This window comes from Diabrotica undecimpunctata, chromosome 6 (assembly GCF_040954645.1).
Source record: "Diabrotica undecimpunctata isolate CICGRU chromosome 6, icDiaUnde3, whole genome shotgun sequence".
Lineage (NCBI taxonomy): Eukaryota > Metazoa > Arthropoda > Insecta > Coleoptera > Chrysomelidae > Diabrotica > Diabrotica undecimpunctata.
The window spans coordinates 135955969-135982962 of NC_092808.1; the positions used below are offsets into that span (position 1 = coordinate 135955969).

General features: G+C 32.4%; 1 protein-coding gene across 3 annotated transcripts in view; it reads left to right on the plus strand.

The window, feature by feature from the left end:
• The first annotated feature begins 1363 nt into the window (after positions 1 to 1363).
• LOC140443957 (uncharacterized) overlaps positions 1364 to 26994 on the plus strand; it is a 104300-nt gene continuing 78669 nt past the window's right edge. For 2 of the 3 annotated variants that reach the window (XM_072535491.1, XM_072535490.1), the window contains exons 1-2: positions 1364 to 1525; positions 20108 to 20337. In XM_072535491.1, coding sequence (XP_072391592.1) covers positions 20313 to 20337 — 25 coding nt within the window. In that variant the 5' untranslated portion in view covers positions 1364 to 1525; positions 20108 to 20312. Of the gene's footprint in view, positions 1598 to 20107; positions 20338 to 26994 lie in introns of all 3 variants that reach the window. The other variant, XM_072535492.1, reaches the window with a different exon arrangement.

Consider the following 26994-nt stretch of genomic DNA (forward strand, 5'->3'; position numbering starts at 1 on the left):
TTACCGTTCAAGTAAGTAATCGCATTTATAATATCATTATTTCTCAAGATTCATTAAGGAGGCCATACTTTAGGGATTATTATCGTGACATAACCTCTCAATTGGTAAAACCTGTTGTGGATGAAATTTGATATTGTTTAGCTTTAGAACAAGGTTGCCTAAATTGGACCAGCAATTGACTTGTAAATTGGACCAGTATTGTAAATTAAACCAGTCCCATTTAGTTCTTGATAGATTTATTTTTTATTTCAGAATGTCATCGCGTGGTAAATACGGCAAGTGGAGCACTGAAGATTTAAGCAGTGCTATTTCCGCTTTTCGTAATGGCTCGTATCTGATCTAAAGCTACACTAAAAAGACGTTTCGAAGAGAAAAACAAACGGGCAAATAATTCAAATGAAAAAAAAAATGGACAAGTTTACTATATTTAATGAAGAAGTTGAAGCAGAATTGGCTAAGCATATTATGATTTTCGAAGAGCGAATGTGCGCGATAATCATACGAGACGTCCGCAAACTGGTATTTGAATTGGCAACAAGAAACAATTTGAAACACAATTTCAACACAGATAAACGTATGGCAGGCAAGAAGTGGTATTATGGCTCTTTTTGTAGTAGTCTGATTTTTTCCGGGGATTCTTAGCACCCTCTGCTCCAAACCTGTTCCAAACGCTACCTTAATTATGTGTGTTGTAGCCGCCGGAGACTAAGGGCCGTTCCTTAGTTTCGTGTTTCTTGGAAAATAACTTTTGGGGTTTTAAGCCATTAAAACGCCACGCTTGGCTAGTGCGTGTTGGCGAGTTGGTTTTCAAGTGGGGGATGGAAATGCTTTGGGTTTGGACATGGTTTCCCCGGGGATTGGAGGCTGGGGAAATCCTTAAGTTCGTGTGGGCAGTTGGGCTATTCCTGAAGTAGATCTATCCTGCCGAGATTGCAGAGAAATATCCACCAACTACCATATATATATATATATATATATATATATATATATATATATATATATATATATATATAATTTTGTAACATTCGGTGTGCAGTATTTTATCATATGCGATTTTTTATACAATTTAGTTGCTATTTTTAAAATATTTACATATTTCCTACATTGCGTGTACGAAACACACCGACGTTTGCAGAAAAAATGCAATATTTCACCTCGAGAAATAACGAAGTCAATTATAAAAACATTGATACTTTAAATTCTGCTACTATTAACCCTGAACTTGGCCCAGTTTCGAAATTTTACCCTTCTACCACTACCCCAATTCCATCCCTTCCGCTGACCTAGGTAGTTTTCCTCACCCCGCCGCCAGCTTTCCAACAGGGCTTTAAAACTAGGCTAAACTCACTCTCGACGTGGATAGGCGAGCGACGTCATGACGTCATGAAGCGTCGCGTGCTGGATAATAACGAAGTGAAAAAAAGACGATCGCCGTACGCGATGCAGTGTTTCGCACGGACCGCGTAAAGCTAGGTGTGCTTTTCCAAAACAATCGATCATCTGGTATTTTTGAGTATTGTTAGAGGTAACTTCGTTTTTGAATTTTTTTTTACCATGGTCTTTCTCGAGTTAGTTTTCGTTCAGTGATTTTTTTCAGGTAAAAAGTTAAATTCAATGCTTTTCAAAACTGTTTAATAATATCTGGTGACTGATTTAATTTTAAGTTTAAAATTTATTTGAGTGTTAAAAGTTTTTTGATTATATAATTTAAAGTTAATGTTTTATGTGTCTAAATACATATTCTAAATATTTGCCAAAGGTTGAAGCGTCCAATTTAATCTTTTCGAAAATACAAAGTTTTAAAATTGTTGAGAAACTGTATATATCTTTATTTATGAATGAATACTAGAATACTCTTTATTTAAATCAGCAAAAGCTAATGAATCTTTTGAAAGTATTTACTCTTTGTTATTCGTTTCGATTTTGATTACCTGTTGCAAGTGAAAGAACGTATCACTAACCTTTGTTTTGAACTTTCGTTCAACTGAGCCAACTTTGTGTATATATTTTATTACTTTTATCAGTTTGCAGTCTTTTGTCTTAAAAATCCTTTTTGAATTTTGATCAAAGTATTTGTTTAAATTGCATTCGTCCAGTGTTTGAAAAATGGCTTTCTCAAATCCTTTCGCAATGGTCTAAATTGTGCGCTTTTCTAATATATTTCCGTTTTTTCTGATGATTCTTGCTCATATAAACTAAAATCATAAAATTCGTTCATTTATTCATTATATCCATTACAGATTGTCCATAAAATTCCATATCCATAAAATTATTGCCATTGGACTTTATCCTGATCTGCCACTTCTTTTGCCATACGCCAGTTTTCGTCAGAACCATGAACAAGTCATGGTCTTCAATACAATGTGTCTAGTGGTATCAATTTAGTTTAGGAATCTAGTACTCATTGAAAAATGTTTTCATTGTCTTTCACCATTCTGAGTGCATTCGCCTGACTTCTGTTATAGTCGGAAAACACTTTATGGAGCCGTGACATTTCCACAGTCTGTTCAATTTTCATTTTTCACTCACTGATCTTTTGACGCTATTACATTTTCGTCTGACTTATTTCTGTTAAAACTATCTTATTGTGCTGGAGGTTTGTCTGTAGGACTCCGATTGGAGTCATAGAGACCTGTAATGTTCTTAAGGGATACCTTTCCAAATCCGTCATCATCATCATCATTAGCCATTTTGATTCCATTGCTGAACATAGACCTCCCATTGCATGCGGTACTCCTTGAGCACCCTGAATCCAGTTGTGCTGGGTGCGCTTTCAACCATCTTGTTGGAGAACGTTCTCGATTACGATAAACATCGTGTCTAGGTCTTCATTCTAAAATTTTCCATCTTCCATATCTGACTCTGGTAACATGTTCTGCCCAGTTCTACTTCAGCGTTGTAATTATTTTAACTGCGTCCGTAACACCAGTTTTTCTCCTAACTATTTAATTTGACACTCTGTATCTTAGGAATATATTCAATGTTGACCTGGATATTGCTCTGTGTGGCACTTGTATATTATTGATAACTTTTCTGGTAAGGGTCAATGTTACTGCACAATACGGTAGATCTGGAAGTACACATTGATCAACGACCTTCCTTTTTAAGTACATGGGAATACCTGATCTAAGGACTTCCCTCAGTTTTCCGTAAGCTGCTCATGTTAGTCCTATTCACCTGTTTAACTCTGTTGTTTGATTGTCTTTTCCTAATTTAGTCACGCGACCCAGATACTTATTGGTATAAACTTGTTCAATTTGCGTGCCATTAGTTGAAATGTTTTTGGCCAATACAAGGTTGGTCATGTACAGGACCGCCGAGAAATGAAGGGCGGACCCCCGGCAAAAAGTAAAGAGCAAACAAAATTGTTTAATTTTTATAGAAATAAAATTATCAATAATAAATATTAATATTTAACTTAATTAAACTGTTAATTAAACTAACATTTCAAATATAAAATTGATTAAATTTTGATTATATTTATAATAGTGAAAATATTTATAATGGAGGTGCTTTTCGAGATTTATTATTGGCAAAGCTGCCTATAATTTTCGAAAAATCGCATCATTTTACCAAATCATGCTCAATGCGCAAAGTTGCTAGGCCAGTTAACCGATCCTGTTTCATTATAGATCTCATAGCATTTTTTATGCAAGAAAGACAACTAAATATCTTGCCGCTTCTGCGACTGTCACCGGTAATAGTGGTGGGCTAAACTGTGACTCTGCAATCACAGGTATAACTGTGATCGTGATTTTTTATTCATTGTGATTTTTGTCTGTGATTGTGATTTAACAAAGGAATGAAATAGTCGTATGTTTAACTTCGAATAAAAAGGTGTTGCCATTATGGACCATCACAAAATTCTACACGTGTTATTATTTCGATATATTCGATATGATTGGATGTTTTACCTGCATGTTTTTTTTTTATATTAGATGTACTCGTTTTATAAGACAACGTTGCCTTACAATTTTCCATAAATTACTATTTTTTCTTTTTTTATTTGGCACTGGTGGCATTTTTAAAATGTATAAGAAAAAAATTTGTGAATATCGATACAAATACGACAAGCTACACAAATTCAATAAACTGAAACTCTAAATACTCTTTTCATCTAATACTCTTTTCATTTTTTTCAAATAATATTTGTTTACGTACTAATATTACACTAAGCTAGCGATGTCCATACTCCTCCAAAGACGATATAATATTATTTTTCCTTTGCCTCATTAGAAAGAGACTTCACAATACCGCCGACTACCTCTATCTCGTTCCTTATTATCCTGTTACACGTCTCTCATTTCACAAAATTGCGACTGAGACGAGAACGTGAAATACCATGTTTTGACGATCAAGAACTACAGACATAGAAAGGGGAATAAGACCGAAATCACAGTCACAGTATATTTTGTTGTTATTCACAGGTCGTGATTGTTATTTTCTAATCACAGCTGCTAAATCACAGGGTAGTTATATTTAGCCCACCTCTCACCGGCAATGTGTAAAATATTCTTAAAGCAATAACGACGTTAGAAAATAATGGTAAAAATCGAGCAATATAGCAATTTTTTTTATCTGCTTCTTAACCAAGTCGTCTCTTAATAATTTTAAAGTTACATGTTTTTTTACAAAGAAAACACTATGATTTAATAAACATTTCGTATTAACAATAATTTGGCTACATTTGCTAATTTGTCACAGTTCTTACTTGTTTTGTATATGTCGTAAATAACATCACGGATACCACTGACTGTATTGTCTTTTTGTAATACCGTTTTTTAGGAGGTGATCTCAAAATTTCATTATTTTTAACAGCTTGAGAAATATTATTAACAATAGATACACTTAAAATAGTTTTAAGGCTACTGCAACATACTAAAATACATAAGAAAACATTTTAATACAAAACTATATACAGATCACGACATTGTTTTATTGACCATACAACACGATGGCAATCGCTGTAACATGTTACACGTTTCCACTTCTATATTCATTTCACAGTAGGTACGAATTGTCGTAATTGTCACATTGACATTGAAAATTTCAAACGAAGTTTTCAAAGAATAAACAAATAATTAATAAAATGCCTATTACGTTGTATTCGCTCTGTGCGTGACTGACGCGACATCTACCGCCTTCATCTGACAGTTTTGGACCTCCCAATTTGAGGTTAAACATTATGTTAAATAGATACGAAATTGACAAGTATTAATAATTAGTTTTTTAATTATATTTTTTCAGTTTATGTACAAAATAAATTTAGTATTAAAAACTGGGTTTCTAAAAATTCATCATAATTTATCTTTTCAACCCCAAACGAAAAGAAAGGGAAAAATCTAGTACTGGCAAATCGAGTTTTTGCATGTGGAAGAGCGTGTAATTCAAAACAATAATAGTAAAAATTATGATATAAAAGCTAAAGTCATCTGGCAGGCTACAGTTAGCTTTGAAGCCTTATGAAATATCATTTAAGGTAAATTATTAAAATTTTTCCTATTTCGTAAAGTAATTGATTTATTTATTGTTGCCTTCGAAAATAGACCTCCAACAAGTGTTGCAACAGTTAAAAATACCACTAAACATTTTCAAACTTCGGGATGTGTAAACAGTTGTAAAAAGTGTCATAAAGGTAATGAACCATGTGTTAGACCTGTCGATAAGGAGCGTCAAAACAGGAATATTGATATTTGTGCTTTTGTGGAAGCTAGTGAACCCTGCAATAGTGTACAAATTGCTAGGGAAGTTAACGTGAATGCTCGAACTGTCCAGCGAGTTCTTAAAAGGAATGGATATCACTGTTTTAAGATACAACCAACACAAGAACTTTTTCCGGAAGATAACTTTAGGCGGATGGAATTTTTGTGAAATTATGTTAGATAAACAGAATGAAAATGTACACTTTTTAAAAAATATTTTATTTTCTGACGAATCTTCATTTTCATTACATAAAAAACACAATCCATCCGTTGCAAGGTATTATTCTCGGAAAAATAAGCACCTCAGTGTTGCAGTGCGAACGCAGCATCCGCAAAAGTTAAATGTTTGAATTGGGATGTTAGGCGTCCATTTTTTATCGATGGAAACTTAAACAGGCCCAAATATTTACAGCTTTTACAGAATGAGATCATTCCGGCAGTTCGACGCCTTCCCGTTAATTTTCAGGACAACTCTAGAACAACTATTGACTTCCTGAATCAAACGTTTCCTGATCGACTGATATGTACACGTGGTACAATTAAATGGCCCACTAGATCCTGTGACTTAGCGCCTAACGATTTCTTTTTGAGGTTTTCCCAAAGAAAACATTTATAGGCATCAGTTTAAAAGTGCCACAAACCTAGGCGAATTAACGGCAAAAATACTTCATTTCTCTGCAAGCATTACACCAGCCCTACTCCAAAATATGAGGAGAAATCTGTATGACAGATTTGGTTACTGTTTAGCACAAGGAGGTGGAATATTTGAGCCCTTAATTTATTAATCTGCTTTCCTAATTTTTATTTTTTGGTAGGTACATTTTACTAAGTTTGTAGGTTCTTAATTAGGTAGTATTTTTTATGTTTAAGTTTGGAAGAATTTGATTGTTTTTTTTTATTTAAAAGTACAAACGATTCGTATTCTGATTTTTTTCTTCTTTCTTGTCTTATTGTTATAAGCTTTGTCCATAAAATTTGTACAATTTTCAGTGACAATAAAGCATATTACTTATTTACTTACTTATTTATTTGTATTGCTATTAAGGGTAAAAAATAACCAAAAAATTAGCATAATAATTAAATATACTCTTAGAGATCGGATTGCAATAAATCTTAATTCCTATGGTCAACAAAACAATGTCGTTAGCTGTATATTCTGAATTCTATAACTTACCTCGTTTAGAGCATTTAATAGTAAAAACGTTTCCCCATCATTTCTTGTTCAAAATAATCTATTAAAGCTTACCAGCTATTATCAGCTTTCTAGAGACTATTCAGTTGTTTTTAGAATAGTACAATCACAATATACAACAATAATTAGTTTTTAAAGCTATTAAGCTAACTCTAAATTTTTTTTGTAAATACAATTTAATAATATATAATATATTGTGAATCAAATTGTGTAACAAATCAAAACATAAACAAAAGACTTACTATAAAAAAGGCAACACTGTAAACAATTTTTCCAAACGTTGAACTGTCATTGAAATTTGAATTATTACCTTATCAGTGGCGTACAATTATCTAATCTATTAAAATTATTATTTTGTGCAGTATTAAACTTAACAGTTATTTAATAAAATTTATATTATTAATAATAACAAATGTTTGTGGTTATTTAATCAATATAATACTAAAATTCTCAATATAATAATGATTACATTTTTCTGATTATTATACAATGCTGAAGCCTATGGAAGATCGAGCAGTTTCGTACGGGTGTCGTATTATTAGCTGTGTTGGGGAAATTTGAACTCTAAGGTTGATGTTCTGGAAATTTTAAATACAAGTGACGTCACTTTGTATAAATCGTGACGTACAACGTTTTACTTTGAAAAATACTATATAAAATTTAGTCTTTTATTTTATTTTTTTTTCATCAATTTATTATTCTATCAGATGAAATGTATTCCAATATTCCACACTCCATTTGAATTTTTATCTACATTTCCTTTTTTTTTGAATATTCATGTTTGTAATCCATTTATCAACAGTAACATTAACGTAGTGATCACATAGGTATGTTTTTTAATGTACCTGTTTAAAAGCATGCTGCAGTTTTCTCACGCTCGTTTCTATATTCGACAAACATCTTTTTTTCTTATTTACCAGTTAACATTTTATTCCGATCGGTTTTTTGAGGTCTAAGTACATCGATACATATTATAGTATGATCATGACCGTGGCCATAGCCTCTAACTTTATTATTAAAATGTCTTTGTTCTAGAAATCATTACTATGTCGTGTTTAGAATCACATCACGCTAACTAAAAAGTAAAAACGTTTATAAGATAATATCTGTTTTAAAGTATTGTAGTGCCCAATTTAATTTTCATGGTTAAATGGGTAATTATTGATGAACCGTTTTTTCCTATATAGTACAAAATACAGAATCTGAGTAATTTGGTCTCTATCTAACACAGAATCCCATGTTTGACGCTCATTTTCGCGATTCTCTGCCTACTATAATTTAAAAATCTTAAAATCTGAATAATTTCTACCCTGGAAAATTGATTCACGATGATATATTTCGTATTATACTCCGGTCAAAGTAGACATTTAAAATAACAAAAATTTCCGGAAAGCCAAATATTGGTGGAGAGCTGGGGTATACCATTACAAATAAAGTTTTAAAAATCCCCATCGATTGTATGTGTGCTACAAAAGTTATTTGAGGTCAAAGGTCAAAATTTGAGGATTTCTGGATTTTTCTCGAAAACAGTAATTTGTATCAAAAAAACCTTAAACTAGAGTTGTAGGTCTTAAAGTGCTCTACAAAAATATGTATGATGTTTGTCCTAAGAGTTACCAAACGTTAGCGAAAAACAGCAGTAGAAGTTGTTGTTGTCTTAGATGTGTTTAATATTTAAATATCCGAACCTATCGTCATCTGAATGCAGAAGTATTGTAAGTCAGAAAAAGTAAATTTTACAGGAGAAGATTTTTTTGTTTTTTCTTTGAATGTAATAATAATTTCTTAATAATGGAGTTGAAACTGAAGTAAAATGAGAGTACGAAATCATTGCTGATAATCTGCAGTTAACAAAATATGTATTATTTTTAGGTTTTATAAAACAAATTGTTCTTAAAGCCTAAAAAATATACTAGGAACTGAAAAAAACCTATCACGAATATGTTGAACCCTGAAACTTCAATAACATAAAAATAAAACTTCAAATTCGTAAGACATTATTATGCTAGTAGAAAAAAATTGGTAAACATAGATGGAACCCAGTAAGAAAACATAAGTTTTTAACTTGTACATAGAGCAAACATAACATAACAGAAAAAATTAAACAAAAAATAAAACCAAAAGTTAATCATTCTCCTAGTCTTCTTTATCAGATTGCGTTGTAAATGGTAAAGCTTTAAAAAATCATGGTATGGTGATGTTATTACTTCCTTTTCACAAAGATACATTAAATGGTCATACTTTTTTTTTGTAAGAGGTATTTTTTTATTGTAAAGACATTTAAGCTGAACATCTTCAATGATAAAATTTTTTTTTTTCTACCTCTTTCTAATAAATTTACTTTTCTAAAGGCCTCATTATATGCAATTTAAAAAAAAATAATGTTTGGGACATATGGGTCGAATTTGACTATTTTAAATTTTTTTTTTTTTTTTTTTTTTTTTTATTTTTTTTTTTTTTTTATTTTATTAACGCATCAACCACGCAGGGTCATTAGCGTATTTAGATTAATACAATATAGATACAATAAGTAAAATATACATTAGTTTACAATAATAATAATAATAATATCTTTGTATGTTACAATGTTCATTTTAGATCTTTTGAAGGAGTTGGCAGTCTTTAAGATAGGAAAATATTTTTCGGGTGTCTGTATTTTCTTCTAGGGCATCTCTTAGGGAGTTGGGTATGTTATATTTTAGTCGTTCACTATTATATTTGGGACACTGTATTAAAAAATGTTTAACCGTTAGAGCACTGTTGCACACTTCACACACTGGTTTATTTTTGCGCTGGAATAAATAGTCATGAGTAAGTCGTGTATGGCCGATACGGAGACGGGTAAGTATCACTTGCTCTCTCCTGTCTTTTATTTTTGGTTTCCAAAGATGTGAATGTTTGTTGACTTCGTATAGCCTTGATGGAGTGTTGTTCCAAGTTTCTTGCCATTTTTGAATTATTTTTTGTTTTAGGTATGGTTTTAAATCGTTTTGTACCAATATATTACTTTCTTCGGACATCGGGTTAGTTGGTGCGTTCTTAGCCAGTTTATCTACAACTTCGTTACCTTCAATTCCTATATGAGAAGGCACCCATAAAAAGTGAACTTGGATGTTCTTATTTGCAATGTTTTTAAGTTCTTTTTTAATTAGAAGTAGAAGGGGGTTGTCACAGTACAATTGAGTCAGTGAGGATAATGAACTCAAAGAATCTGTAATTATTATATATCTTTCTTTGTTTTTGTTTTGTATTAACAATAGTGCTTTTAGGATTGCAAATAATTCAGCCGAAAAGATGGTTGTAATTGATGGCAATTTGAAACTAACTGAGGAGTCTTCCGAATAAATTGCTGCTCCAACTCTGTCTTCATTTTTTGACGCATCGGTGTATACGTTGTAGGTATTGCCATATCTGTTTAATAGTGTATAAAACTTTTGTTTAATGACGGTTGATGATATCTCTGATTTTCTTAGGCTTGTTAGACTGATGTCGATATCAGGAATAGATATTGTCCATGGTGCTGGGTTGTGGATTGAAGAGGTATCATAGGTTTTTGGAAATTGAAAATTTAATTTGGATAAGTATGATTTTATACGAAAGTAAAAAGGATGATCAATTTGATGTGTTTGTTGGAATTTATTTGTAAATCGATCAGCAAAAACGTTATGAAGTACTGGATTATTTCGGTTTGATGACACTGCCGCTGCATATGTTAGGCTTAGATATTGTCTTCTGAAAGAAAGAGGAAGTTCTCCACTTTCCCAATAAAGACTTTGAATGGGACTTGTGTAGTGAGCACCTAAAGAAATACGTAGACATCTATTTTGGATAATATCCAGTGACTTCAAATGTGTTTTTTTGGAAGAGTTGTAGACGATGGCTCCATAGTCAAGTTTTGATCGAATTATGGATTTGTAAATAAGTATTAAACTTGAATAATCGGCACCCCAGTTTTTAAAGGCAAGGGATCGTAGTAAATTTATACCAGGTAGACAGGATTTTTTCAGCTGTTGAATATGTGTCTTCCAAGTTAATTTTTTATCAAACGTCATACCCAAAAATCGGATTTCTTCTACATAATCTAGTTTTTGTTCGTGTAGATATAATTCTTTTGTTTGGATTTGATTTCTCTTTGAGAAACATATTGCTTTCGTTTTTGTAGTGTTAAACTGAAGTCCGCTTGTAGCTGACCATTTCTCAATGTGTGTTAACGCTTTTTGAATGTGATTGTGAATCGTTGCTATGTTTTTTCCTCTACAGAAAATAACTAGGTCGTCAGCGTATAATCTAGCTTTGACGGGGTTTTCAATTTGTGTTAATATCGAATTTATTGCTACTAAGAATAAAGTTGTGCTTAAATTTGATCCTTGTGGTATACCATTTTGTTGAATTTTTGTTTGAGAATATGTTCCGTCAACTCGAACTTGAAATTGTCTGTTTTCAAGAAAATTTGAAATGTATTTTAATATGTTACCCCTTATTAACCAGCTGCTGAGTGTTTTAATGATTGAATATTTCCAAACTGTATCATATGCTTTGCTTATATCAAAAAATATTCCAACACAATGCTGTTTTATTGCAAATGCTTCGTGGATTTCTGATTCTAAGTCAACGAGATTGTCTAAAGTTGAGCGATGTTTTCGGAAACCACATTGTTCTGGAATAATTAATTTGTTTGCTTCTAAATACCACATAAGCCTATTGTTTATTATCTTTTCTAATATTTTACCTATGCTACATGTGAGTGATATCGGTCGATATGTTTGTGGATCTGATTTTGGTTTAGTTGGTTTTTGAATAGGTATTATGATTGAATTTTTCCATGATTTAGGAAATACGTTTCTGGATAAGATTATATTGTAGATTTTGAGTAGGTGTTCTTTAGATTGAGGGCCTAAATTTTTAAGAAATATAAACGGTATATTGTCGGGTCCAGGACAAGTGTTCTTACAATTCTGAAATACATTTTCTAATTCTTCCTTTGTTATTTGTATATTGAGATCGTTATTGTTTTGATCGTAATATTCTATAGGATTTTTTTCTTCTTTTATTTTGATTTTTAAGAAATTGGAAGTATAATTTAAGTTACTTGAGTTATATTCATAAGTAGATGCTAGTATGTTGGATATTTCTTCTGGGCTTTTATAAATAGTGTTATTTTGAGTTAAAAAGTTTATTGATTTATGGGGTTTGGAACAAGACATTTTGTTGACTTTTTTCCATATAGCTGTTATAGGAGTTGAACTATGTATTGTGGTGACATATTCTCTCCAAGAGTCACGTTTGGCTTTTTTAATGGTATACCTAGCGACTGCCCTTAATTTTTTGAATTCTATAGAATTTTCTTGAGTTTTTTGTCGTTTGAATTTATTAAAAGCTTGTTTCGATTGTTTTAATGCTTCTTTGCAGTCATGATTCCACCAAGGTACCGACTGATGTTTGTGATCGTACTTAATTATTCCAACGTACTTTTTTGCTGATTCTGTGATTACGTTTGTCAGAGAGTATATTGTTTTGTCTATATCTACATTGTCATTTAGGTTTTGCAGGTTGTTTTCAACGTAATTTTGAAATTCTGTCCAATTTGCGCCTTTTAAATTCCATTTTAGTTGTTGCGGGGTAGTTGATTGTAGTTCATTGCTTATTATGATAGGGTAGTGATCACTATCATATAGATCTGGTAACACATCCCACGTAAGAGTATGTGTAATTGATGGTTCGCAAATACATAGATCTATACAAGAGCCTTCACCTGTTCTTGTGTCAAAGCGCGTATGTTGTCCGTCGTTAAGAATATTTAGGTTGACTTCTTCTATTATTTTTTCTATTTTTCGACCTAGAGATGTTAGTTTTGCTGAACCCCATAACGGATTATGTGCATTGAAATCTCCAATTATTATCCTTGGAGCAGGTAGTTGATTTAATAAGTTTGAAATTTCTTTTGAATCGGGTTCTTTATTGGGGGGAATGTAAATATTGCAAATTGAAAAAGAAATTGTGTCTGTGACTCTAATTCCAATTGCTTCAATAGTTGTTGTGAGTTTTATCAGTTTAGCGTCAAAGCTTATTTTAAATTTGTTCGTGTAAACTTTCTCATTGTTTTCATCATTGTCAAAATTTATTGCTGTTTTTTTTTCTGAAGATCTTTTATATCATATACCTCATTTTGGGATAACTCGTGTACAATATACCAGGGCAATTTTCTTTTTGCTGTTCTTACAATAGTGTACCACTGATGGGGTGTATATATCGGTATGTTTCTTGAAGCCTTCTCAATAAAACTATGGACGCTATCACCTTCAGATTGTGTATGGCCTGATTCAAGAAATGTATGGCGAATGGTTATAGAATATTTTTGTGACACATAATTATATACAGCAAATACTTATTTGTTACGATTCTGTCCGGCGCAGTTGTCCGAATAAAAGGAAAACTCTTTAGCACCATTCTTTACCTGACTTTGAACATAGAGTAGTAAACAGCTTCCTATTTCAGATGAGCCACTTTTTGCAATGGACTCATACCACATATAACACTGACATTCTTTAGTTGCCAAATTAAAAATGGTAAAGTTATAAGTGGGTAATTTTAGTTTATAGTATGCCAAACCTACATTTGATTGTCTCTTGAAGGTCTCGAGACAAATCCCTCTTTTGAAGATGCAAAGTGTACTGCCCTTCCATCTCAGCTCTTTTCTCTATAGACAAATTTTCATACTTGTGGCAGGTATGGCACAAATCTTTTTTGGGTTGGAAAAATGAAAGGTAAAACTCTGTGTTGAAAATCTGTCGATAAATACTTTCTGTAGCTGGCTCAGGAATGTGACTTTCTTTGCAAAAATCTTTATAAAGCGTATACATTTTTGAAATGTTTAGAGAAGATGGTAAATATTTTCGTGCAGTAGACTTTCTGCAGTAATGACTCTCAACCGTTTCAAAGGAATTTATGTGATTCCTCACCGAATTCTTAATCGATTCATTCAGCTGAGAATTTTTACATGCTCTGCCCCTCCTATCTTCAGCTATTACATCAGAACTTCCCATCTTCTGGAATATAGTCTCCACCATCTGTCCGCTTATACTTAACGTGTTAAGAAAAAAAGTTTTACAACATGATGCACTTGTTTTTTCGTTATATGTGGCTGTACGTATAAGTATTTTTTTTTCTACTAGGTATTCCTTCGCCTTCCGGTAGTTTTGATCTTTGGCGGCAACGTTGCTTGTCCTGAGCTCTCACGTGCTTAGAAATAAAATCACTCTGTCTATTGATGTCACCTAATTTCCAGAATTTTTTAAATATTACATTGCGATCCTCTTCTGAAAATTTCTCGACACATTTCTTTCTGCAGTTCCGACAAGCCGGTTTAATAGTTCTTTTGTTCTGAAAATTTTCTTTCTAGTTCATGTATTGGACTCCACTATTTCTGGAAGATTTAATAAGGTTTCCTCTCCAAGTGCCTATCTGTTTCTTTCTTTTCCTTGTTTTGATTTTAGGCTGAACATCTGCTTGTAATACATTTTGGTATAAGTACTTAAAAGTATATCTTTTTAATATCATCTCTCGCATTATAAGTAGGTATATAATAAAATTGTTTACGCTGACTCAGAGGGTTTACATTTACTGGTATGTCTTCATTTTATTTGTATCACACACCCCAGGTAATTTTAATGACTCATCTATTGCATTATTGATTACTAGTTGTAATTTTTCATATATCTTATAGTTATATCAGTTATGTTCGATCTCCTTAACCTTAATCCATTATGTAAACTGTTATTCATATTTTGAGGTTACTTCCTAAAAAGATGTTCACCACAAACTTTACCACTATAGACATATTTGTTATTTCAAGGAGTTCCTGTGGTCACTCATATTTTACAGGTTTTTATTAATGAATGTTTTTTTAACAGCACGTATCCTGGCCACGCGAAAAATGATTTTTTATGATACTTATTTATAAAACTAATATATCGCTTTTTTGAACATTCCTTTGAGATTCTTTCAAGATTCATAGAATTTTTTACAAATAAAATAATCGGAAATACTCAAAATTTTATCTTTGAGTAAAAAAGTGTTTGCAATTTTTGTAGTAAAACTATTTTATTTTTTATCTACCAACTTAAAGCATATAAATTTAAAGGATATAATTAGGCCAATAAACAAAAAACAAGCTAAAAGAATATAGAAAGAAAAAGAACAAGAGAAAGAATATCAAAGTTATTATAAATGTTTGTAAGCTAAAAAGGCAGCTCTTTTTTAAATGGTTTTTGTTAATAAAAATTTTGATAAAATTTTTTTAATAAATTTTAAAACTTAAGCCTAACAGAATCGATTGCGATCTGATGAATACCTCTATAGTCAAAGTAAAAACAAAGTTCCTTGCAAAATTGATAAATTATTGCAAAACTAAAGTTTTTTTGAAATTATCTCGGTAAATTTTTTATAAATTTTAATTTAGAAACTCTCAAAGTAAGGAGCTTTATAAGATCTACAACTTTTATCTGAATAATTTTTCTCTGAAAGTTTGCAGAAGAAAATCCACACCTCATTATATTATAATATCTGACTCATTAAGTACACTAAAAGCTTTACAGCAATTGTATCCATCAAATGAAATTATAATGCTAATAAAAAATGAACTCTAACCACTATCAACAAAAAACATAGAAATAACTTTTTTATGAGTGCCATCACTGGGAATCAAGGGAAACGAAGCAGTGGACCAACTTGCGAATGAAGCTGCACTAGATGAAAGCATCCCTGTGTCACACATGCTAACAAGAAACGACCATAAAACCTCCATTAAAAGACATACTACCAACTTATGGCAGAGTAACTGGAATTCCACATCCATCAAATTAAAAGATGTTATAGAAACTGTCGGCACCACCTTACCACTCCCACTCAAACGTTGTTAACAAGTGATAATAACTCGACTACGATTTAGACATACTATACCAACCCATATTCACTTAATAAATAAAGAAGCCATCTCTTTCTGCCACAACTGCAAGGTCCAAATCACTGTGAAACATATTCTATTAGAAAAGAAAGAAGATAAAATAACCTCTCTACCAACATGAAGGATCTACTAAACCGTATTCATTTTACAAATTCCCAATTGTCAATAGAAGCACGTGAAAGCCAAACAGGGTCGCACTGATGTGTATCATATGATTTTTAAAAATATTTACTTTTGAAACTGTTAGTGTAAGAATTTCTTGAAATTTAATAATTATATTACAATTAAACTAAACTCTAAAAAATAACACGACCAGTAAATAACTTAACAAAAACTATAACATAAATATAACACAATATATTAACTTAAAAATCAACACGATACAATTTGAATTTAAAATGCTGGCAAGTTTGGATCTGTAACATGAAAATCTGTCTTGCTTAAGGTAATAAAAAATATATAATAGCCTCTTGACGAATGAGACGGCGAATATCAACACGTGCTCATATTTACCGATGGGGATTTGCTAAATGAATGTACTTTAAGCTGCCAGTTCAACCAAGTGCTGAAATATTTGAAAGACATTAAATTTTACAGTGTTCAGTAGAATATATTTAAGTTATATACATTGTAAGAAATTGAATACGTACTTGTAATTTGTGTTTGTACCCCCTGCTAATAACTCTTAGTAGTTCATGCAGGGCCATTTTTTTAAATAAAAAAAAATTCCCTAAAATGTATATGAAACGTTTTAAAGTCACGAATGATTTTTTTCACTTTTTATGATTGTTAAAAAAAAAAACAAAGCAAAATTAGCAGTACGTTTTCACATAATATGTCATTAGCTACCCCTTATATACCTTTTAGAACCTTCAAAAACGAATATAAGATTTTTACGTGAAATCGATGATTTATTCACAGATAAACTGGAGTAATTATAGAAAACAACAGGTTAAGTCAAGCAAACGAAAAAAAAAACAAACTTTGTAAATTGTAGAAATTAGAAAACGTGAATTATTTTCACCTGAAAGTTATTCTTATTTGGCTTTAATATTATTAAAATGGGATTAAATTACAAAATATTGTAATAGAAATTACATTTTACATTTGTTTTAACGCTTCGATTTCCAATCCGAAATCGTTTTCAAAAACATTTTTAAAATCAAGATTCACAGGCCGACATGATTTTTGGTGTTTTTAGTTTGACATGTGTCCTTAGCTAATACGGGTACGCTGATTCTGAATATAAATTCGATTTAAGCCCATCACGTCAAAATTTTTCACAAAAACACAAAATTGGAAAAACTTTGTGCGATATTATATATTAGCGCGAACAAGTACCTTATTGATAGTTCGTAAATTACAATAAAATTATTTCTTAAAATACTTTCGAAATATTTCTTTAAATTATTTCGAAAGAAAATATTTTAATACATTATGTTAATTTCATTTGAATGGCAACATTGACTATGCCGTCAACTTGACGACAGTTGTGTATTGCGTAGAGTTAGTTAGCGTCAGTTGTTTGTAGCATCGAGTTGGATTTTGTTTTATGAATGTTTATCGCGCCATAATGTCATCAAGAAAGTGTAAGAACAGTTTTGATATATTTTATTATGATTTACGTGGTGATTTAACAATAGGAAAGCATCAACGAAACATAACAGACTTTATAAAGAAAGCTTATCACGCTTACTTCAGTGTAAAGCTTGGTGATCAGGACAAACCTTGGGCTCCACACAAAGTGTACTTTCGGTGTGTCGAACTACTGAGAAAATGGACAAAAGTACATGTTACTCTTTACGCTTCTGCATTCCTATGGTATGTAGGGAACTAAAAACCCATGGAGACGACTGCTACTTTTGCTCCTGCGATAGCAAGGGTTTCAATTCAAAAAATAAACACAAAATTCAATATCCTGATTTACTTTCTGCTAAGCGACCTGTATCTCTTGGACCAGGAGTCCCTATTCCTCCATCTTTTCTTCAACAGCAATCATCAGATGCAAGTTCAGACAAAAAAACCGATGAAGACGAATTCAATCCTGAGATAGACCAACCTCAAAAGTTTATCCAAGCTGAACTAAATGACTTGGTGAGAGGCTTGGGCCTATCGAAGGATGCTGCACAAATCTTAGGATCACGACTGAAAGATAAAAATCTATTGGCTCCAGATATCACATTTTCGTGGTACAGGCATCGTGTAAACGAGTTCGCGGAATATTTTTTCAAGAGGGCTCACTGGTGTATTGTTATAATATTCCTGAAGTAGTCATGAAAATGGGAGCTGACAATTACGATTCCACATCATGACGGTTATTAATTGATTCTTCTAGAAGAAGTCTGAAGGATGTCTTGTTGCACAATGGTAATAATTATGCCTCAGTGCCTGTTGCTCACTCTGTGCATCTCAACGAAATATCTGAGAATATTGAGCTGTTGCTAAGTAAAATAAAGTATAGCTAATATTTTTAACAACTCTGTAGAGATCTCAAAATAATATCCATGCTTTTGGGTCAGCAGTCTGGATTCACAATGTATCCTTGTTTTTTGTGCGAGTGAGACAGTTTGTCGAAGCTTTAGATAAATAAGGTGACTGCTAAATATCTGTGCGACAAATTTCCTGCACTTTCTGAAGCTAAACTTAAGGAAGGAATTTTTGTAGGCCCTCAAATTTGAACTTTAAAATCGGAGAGATTGTTCCAGAATACAATGACCCAGGATGAATCTGAAGCATGGAGTTCTTTCGTAGAAGTCATGGTCCAAATATTATAAAAAACTGGGATGCCATATGAGCGTCAAACTTCATTTTCTGGATTCCCACGTTGACTATTTTCCCGAAAATCTTGGAGCTGTCAGCGAGGAGCAGGGAGAGAGGTTCCTTCTTCTTCTTCAGGTTCCTTCTCCTATCGGATGTTGGGAATCATCATTGTTATTTTAATTTTATTGGCCGCGCTTCTGAATAATTCTAATGAGCTGCAACCGAACCACTCTCTCAAATTTCTTAGCCAGGATATTTTGCGTCGTCCTGGATTTCTCTTCCCTTGTATCTTCCCTTGCTTAATTAACCTAAGTAATACGTACTTCTCGCCCCTCATTATATGAGATAAAGAAGATGAAATATAAGAATAATGGCTGATTACTGCGGGACCTTGCAGAGAGACTCGATTACAAAAATCCATAAAAAGAAGACCGCGAAATGCAGTTTTCATGGAAAAAGAGAACGGTTTTATTAAAAAAAAAAACCAAATATTATCTAACGTAGGTTATACTGAATTCTTTTTTTAAGAACCACTCAATTTTGCAGTGTAATTTTGTATTAAATACAGTTTCTTTATATATGTATATTTTCTCAGTATTTTTGGCAGTTTATATGAAACATTTCAAATAAACTTTTTTTGAAAACCTGACGTGCTGGAAAAAACTAAGTACAGATTCGTGATCAGCACATCCCATTTACTACAAGACACCTGAACACTTTTAAAATGTAGGCCTGTTTTATTAATAATCTTAACATGTAAATACTTATAAATTCGCGCTAGGTAGTAATAATATGACAGTTGAATTCAGAAGCCCAATTGCTTGTCTCTAATGCGTAATCCCGTGTTAGAATCGGCATCAATACAATTTTATGACGTTATTTTAGCATCCCTGCTTCGTTAGATACTCGGGCTGATACAAGTATGTACAGCTTGTAATCGCTTTGAAGAATTGAAAAGCCAAATATATGGCGTAGGCGCACAATTCGTCAAACCCCCCGTGTTTGAATCGGTATCAATATGACGTAATTTCAGCATGACTGTTCCGTCATAAAATAATTGTTTATGTAATATATCTTCGTAATTAATTATTATTTCACTTTGGGTATAATATACTCTTTAATGTTATTTTTTGCATTCTATTCAAATTTATTTAACAATTGTGTGTACGATTTGTTTGTTTTTTGTCAAATAGTTTAATAATTTCGAATGTAAAATTTAGGTTAGGTCAGGGCTAGCAATTTACTTCTGAAATACAATTTCGACAATATATGCTCCATCAATTTTATTCTTGGGATAAGCCTTCGTTTATCCAAGTCTTGAAATATATATTTAAGTTTATCAGCATTAAAATTTGAATCCTTTACTTAAATTTGTGGTAGTTGGCACTGGTATCTATAATATATTTAAATAAAATAACACTCGAGAAAGACCATAATCTTAAAAATCGAAGTTACTGCAACAATATTCTAAATAATTGTTTCTATTAACAGACGGTTCTCGGTATTTAGCTTGAAACAATTGTCTATTGTCTTATTTAAAAATGAACGTACCTACCAAACAAACGTTAGCACAATGATGAGTATATTTAGAGTTTCGACTTGGAGTTGGGCCATAGAATTTTCAAATTTTTCAAAGCCATGTGAGAGTTTTTAGTGTATACATATACATATCAATGACTCCTATTTCTTCGGAGGAATGGATTCACAAAGGAAACTTATTAGTAAGTATGTTTTTATTAGTTATAGTTTCTTATTCGGTTTATTATATATTTATTGTTAATATGTCTTTTAAGGATGCCGGGTTTTTACGTTTTTCGGGTTGTTGTTTTGTTTACATTAGTACGGATAAATTGGGATTACAAAATTTACCATAATCGTTTATCAAATATATAATAATAACATGAAAAGCATATTTAAATTTAGAAGAATAGACAGGTGAAACTAAAGAGAAATCAAAAACCAATACATACTTTTATTTGTTTTGTTTTTATTTAATAACCGTATTAACCTAAGGGTTACAGTAAAATAAATAAATTACAATTTCATTTGGTATGTTAGTTAAAAATTAAAGCTCTATAATATTCTCTATCTATGAAATATAAAACTTATTTAGAATTACAACAAGGAAATTATAAGATTTCTTACCTGGCGAAACTTAATTCAAATATTTACCACTGTGCTTTCTATAACTTGCAAAGCAAACAGAGTGATGAATTGGTCGGCAAGGGAATCTAAAATATGCATTCCACATGCCGTTCATCATGGTCAAAATTCGTAGTGAATTCAGTTTCTGGTACTCCAAACAGAGTTTTGAAATAAAACATAATGACGGTATTAGGCAAGCCTCTTATATGTATTTCAACCTCTTTAGGTCTCATCAGAGCTCATCGTTTTACGAATTTTGACCATGATGAACGGCTTGCGGAATGCATATTTCAGATTCCCTTGCCGACCAATTCATCAATCTGTTTGCTTTGCAAGTTGTAGAAAGTACAGTGGTAAATATTTAAATTCAGTTTCGCCATTTCAGTTTATACAACGTATAAGTTGCGTTTAAAAAATCAAACTAAAATAAACTAAATGCAAAATGCTACAGCCATGTAACATATCGCCAAAACATTATATCTCTCAATACTGTTGAACATCAATTAAATATTTACAATCCTATGTTGACAAATTTTCAAAATCATTTCTATTACCGGACTTGAAAATTGTGTTAAATAACTAGTTTTCTAAAAATCAGGATACCAGTAGGGGAGAAGAGGGAGACTTGACCCCGCCCTTACATTTTTTCAGATAAATTTTTTTACAACCAATCTAGAACCTTGATAATTTAGTGGACATTGCAAATTTATCACAGTTTTTGTTATTATACACCCGAAAAGTATACTGTTAATAAATAACGAGTTTTTCTAGAATCTAGTAATAGGGAGAAACTAATCATGTCTCCCCGTACTTCGGGAGACTTGATCCTTGTGTATGGGTGACTTAATTATGCCTTCGCAAATTAACGACATTAAAATAAAACTAAAAATTGAATGCTAAAAATTAAATTTTCCTATGTCATGACTAATAACAAATAATATTATTAAATATATAATCACTTTGGCCAAACAATATACTCAAAAAGTTAAAAAGTAAAAAAAAATTGCTGAATATTGAACATCCTCAGTGATTTAGGAAAGACAAAACATCCTATGCGCTTACTGTAGCTCCTAAAATTCGAGCTGGGTAACTTTTTTTAAAATTCACGTGCAACTTCACTCAGCTCTTCTTTTTCTAGCCCGGCTTAAAGGTTTTGTGATTCCTTTTTTGGGCAACTTTGATTTTACCTCGTTCTTTTTTCCCGTTATCTGTTCTATGTAAGGATAGACTAAGTTTCTTTGGGAGACAAAGCTTACAATTATCCAATCTTGCACACTCAATTTTAACTCCACACCTTCTGCTTTTGGTCATATCAAGTCATTTGATCAATATCTGTCTCTACTTGCATTTCACCATTAGGATCTAATTCCGACTCTGACGATGGTAATGTAAGGTCACTGCTCCCCGAACTTAAAGATTCGCTCAAATCCTTAAGTTTTTGTTCAGTTATTTTTTTAGTGTTCTTACTATGATCCTTTGCTCTTTTTATAATTTTTTCTCTTATTTAGCCCTAACTTCAGCTTCAAGCGCAAGTTTTTCTGGTCTAACTGTGAGAATTTTCGTAGTTGCTCGCTTTCTACCCTTTGTTGAAGTCCTGGTCTCGGCTTTAGGATGAGGTCTGATCATTTTTGGGCTGGTTATTGTGCTCTATTGATGTTTGTTGTAGCTTTTCATTTTGTGAAGTATCTCCATTTAAAGGATGTGATCTAATTATTTAAGGTGTGGTGAAAGTGCCAGTAGAAATGGAGGGATAGTTATGGTTATCTATGGCTAGTTATGCAACATCAAACTGAGATAAAGTGGAATGAATTGTTTTCCAAATCTTCGCGAAAATTATAAAGCCATATACTCATAAGTCTCAATCCACTCTCAATATTACGTGGGGAAAGCGTAAGCTAAGCATCCTCTGACGTCGTACATTATAAATATCCTTCAATTAGATGAGAATATGATCGTGCAGGGAAGACCTATGTCCTGCAATGGGCTTAAAACATGATGATGATGTTTACTTTTAATATGCTATCATAAAGATGAAGACATGAGAAATATGGAAATACATGCTGGGCGGAGGAAGACGATAGAAAGGGATGACTGGAGAGAAATTCTCATGGAGGCTAGGCCACGACTTTAAACTCACACAGGGTTGTAAAGGCAAAAACTTTTAAAAAGCTTTAAAACGTTCCAATAAATCTCACTAATCAAAATATGCAAACTAGAACATAATAAAACCTATTTATCATCTAAAAGAAAATACTTGGCAAATAGCAATACATTTATTAAAATCTGATTAGATTCAGATTAAATATCAATATTTAAGATTTATATTAAAACTATTTTGGCAGCTTTCCATCAGTCTTGTGCGATTAATGGACTACAACATGAGTTTTGTATATTTTAATTATCAGTACAGTTAACACAATATTTGAATAATTTAATACTATATTGGCGCTTTAAAAAGTTCTTGGCTTAATTGTGAAAACGATAAATGATGCTTTTAAAGAAATTTTATTTTTTAACATAATCTCCCATATTTATGTCAATTTATCTATAGAAATCTCTGGAAATTTTGCAAAGTACATATTTATAAAGTAAACAATATATAAAGAATAGTAGGAAAATGTAACTTGTCTTTCACACACAATACAAAGAATCCAAAACGCTGATTGAATAATTAAATTACCACTTTAATTATTGTGTTCTACATAAATTTTATGTAGAACACAATAATTATTGTAAAAATACACAATAATTAATACACAATAATTAATAATATTTTTCATTATATTTAGATCTAGATACCTAATATTAGGCTTATGAAAAAGTAGACAGAACGAGTCTGTTGCGAGTAGCATGCGCCTACAGGATTGTATCTGCGGCGGCCTTGTGGACTATCACGGGTTGTGTTCCTCTGCATGTGTTAGCAGTAGAAAAGAGGCATCTCTATGAGAAGAAAGTATTTGACAAGAGCTATAAAAAAAAAGAAGAAAGAGAAAGATCAATGGAAAGATGGCAAGAAGAGTGAATCAACAAGGAAGATATTGCTCAGTGGACAAAGATGCTGATCCCGAACCTAAGGGACTGGATAGATTGTCTGTTTTAGGGCGTATCTTCATAGGTTCAGAAAGACAGATACAGATAAATGCCTATACTGTGAATATTCCGACATTGTTACTCACACAATGCTGGAGTGTAATAGATGAAAAGTGGAGATAAACAGAATGTATAAAGAAATATGTATGAACCCTGAGACTGTAAGAGAGATGATCGTGAAGATGACGGAAAATACGGAGGGATGGAATGGTGTTCACAATTACATCCGAGCAGTCATTAAAAAGAAAGAAGAAGAAGAGAAATACCAACCGGGCTAACGACATAGATAAAGGCTGATTACTATTTTAATGGGAAAAAGTCGCAATTGAAGGTTAAAATAAGTTTATTGACGTTTGAATTTTTGATCTATGATCTTACACTGATAACTTGTTTATACTTCAACAATTAATAGAAAAAGAAATAGCAGTTGGTACCGAAGTACATGTAGCCTTCATTGGCCTAGAAAAGGCGTATAAAATAGTTCCAAGACTTAAATTGTAGCAAGCTTAACAACAACTCAACATTAGTCCATACTTTTTAGAAATAATCACAGAAGTATACAGGGATAACACTACTTACTTAAAAATCGGATATAGACTATCAGAGCCAATAAAAGTAACTAAAGGACTAAAACAAGGATGCAGTATGTCACCCTTACTATTTAATTTATATATTGAGGCAGCCCTCGAAAATTGTTCTGTACTGTTCTCCCTGAACTTTGCGGATGACCAAGTCATCCTAGCTCAAGATTCTTATGATCTAGAATTTATGATAAAGCATCTATAGAGAGAATATTTAAAACGGGGGTTACAAGTCAGCATGAAGAAAACAGAATAAATTCAGATGCAAGGTTTGAAGTGTTGATAGACGAGGACGTGGAAATCAAACGAGTGGAAAAATTTAAATATTTAGGTCCACTCGTTGCTAAAAACGGCTTGGGAGAAATCGAAATTAAACACGAATTAATCAGGGACGTAAAATTGTAGGATGTCTGAACTCCTTATGGTGGGATCACAACATTTCCAAAGGACCAAAAAAAGAATAGGGCAAACCATGGTTGAATCAGTTCTTTTTTATGGCTCTGAAGTATGGACAATTAATACAGACCTGAAGAGAAGATTGTTGGCAGTTGAGATGGATTATTTGAGAAGAAGTGCTAGAACATCAAGGCAGGAAAGGAAGACCAACGAATCTATAAGAAATAACATGAATGCTACAGAAACGGTCATTGACAGAATAGAAAGAAGAGGTTCAAAATGGTTTGGACATCTATTGAACATGCCTGACGAACGTTGGTTCCAAAAACTTCACAAATGGAAGCCCCTGGAAGAAGAAAAAGAGGTAGACCTCGACGCTCATGGAATGAAGGAATTAGAAGAGCGATGGTTTGGAGAAGGAGCATGCCTTGGACCGAGAGGATTGGCGGAGGAGAGCGGGAATACGGCGATAGCCGTCTTCAAAATGTATTGTATTTACAAGTTGGATTAATGTCAAACATCAATAACCTTATTTTAACCTTCAATTGTCGCTTATTCCCATTAAAATAGTAATTACTTTAAAATGCCACAAGAAAATATCTTCAGAACAATAGATAAGATCCAGATAAGAGAAGGGAGTGTTCCAAAAAGGTCGTCAGCCTTACAGTGGCCACCCCACTTTCGGAGTACGGTATGTGCGACAGTCAACTGCGCACAAGTAAGAGAGGGTGGTTTTGGTTGGTAGGCAGGATAATAGATACCTGAATCTTTGGCACTGCTATCTTTACTTCTTTAAATTAAACTAAAACCCAAATTTTAGGGACTCAAAATGGAGGTAGCATAAAAAAATTTCAAAATCCCCCCTAAAACAAATTCTGGGTGCGCCACTGGTCTCGTAATACATATAATAGGCGGGTCTTCTACAGCTGGCGCCGTTTCTCGCATCCTTATTTCCACCGTTGTCTATCGAAGTAATCTTCAGTTTTTAAATATCTGGCGGTCATTGCATCTTCAACATCTTCTCTCTATGGCCGTCTTGGTCTACCTCGTTTTTTTCTAGTGGTTGGAGTCCATTTTTCTCTTTATATCTTTTCTACCTATTTTCAGACATTCTCTGCAGGTGTCTATACCAGTTTAGTCTTTTGGCTTCGATATTATCTATTATGTCTAGGTCAATTTCCATTTTCAGTTTAAGCTGATTTTATAGTTCCCCTTTCAATTTGTAGGCTTTCTAATTTTTCTCCTGTAACTAAATACTCAGTTTTTTGTATATTAATTGTAAGGTCCTACTTGGTGTACTCCTCCTCCAGTTTTCTAAGCATATAGTCTATATCGCTCTCGTCTTCAACTAGAATGGCTTTGTCGTCTTTAAAGTCCATGTACAATCTCTTGTCTTCGATTGGAAAGCCCATATTGCAGAATTTTCTTCTCCACACTGAGAGCGCTTCATTCAGATATATTTTGAAGAGTGTTGGTGCTATACAGCAGCCTTAGATCCTTACTAATAGGAATTTCTCCAGAAAATTTGTTTCCAGTTTTAACCGTCATATTTTTGAAAAGCTGTTGTACTGCTTTATCTAGAGTTTAGATAATAGAGTTCAGAGAGTTTTGTTAAGCTGTGTCGGCATGCTTTCAATTTCAATATAAATTTCTTACAGTCACCTTGCAGTTCTATTTTCCACAGAACACAATAGTAAAATGATTTTTTGTTGATCTTTTCTACTGTTCTGTACATTTTTGTAGTAGAGGTGGAAGGTTATCCTATTTTTCGATCACAGGAACCATACGTACTATGGATGAAGGGCTGAGACTGTCTAATTTTCTAATTTTTGCCAATATATGTATTTTTTATTATCATCGTAGACTTTGCCGTATGATTTGCCGAATTCCCTAACCATGTTTCTGTATGAGTGTCTTGTATCTTTGTGTTTTTTAGTCATATCAATATTAATCCTCTTCACAGAGGATTAATATTGATATGGCTAAGAAATGTAAATATATTAATCGTCTTTACCATCTGTAACTATATCTTTTGGTCTTTCTTTCCTTCCACAGACTTGAAAATCAGATATTTTTTGCATTCGGCGTTAAACTTGTTCTAATCTTCTAAATTTTTTTTAACCATGTTAGTATTAAATCATGCTATACCTAAACTTCCTCTAAACT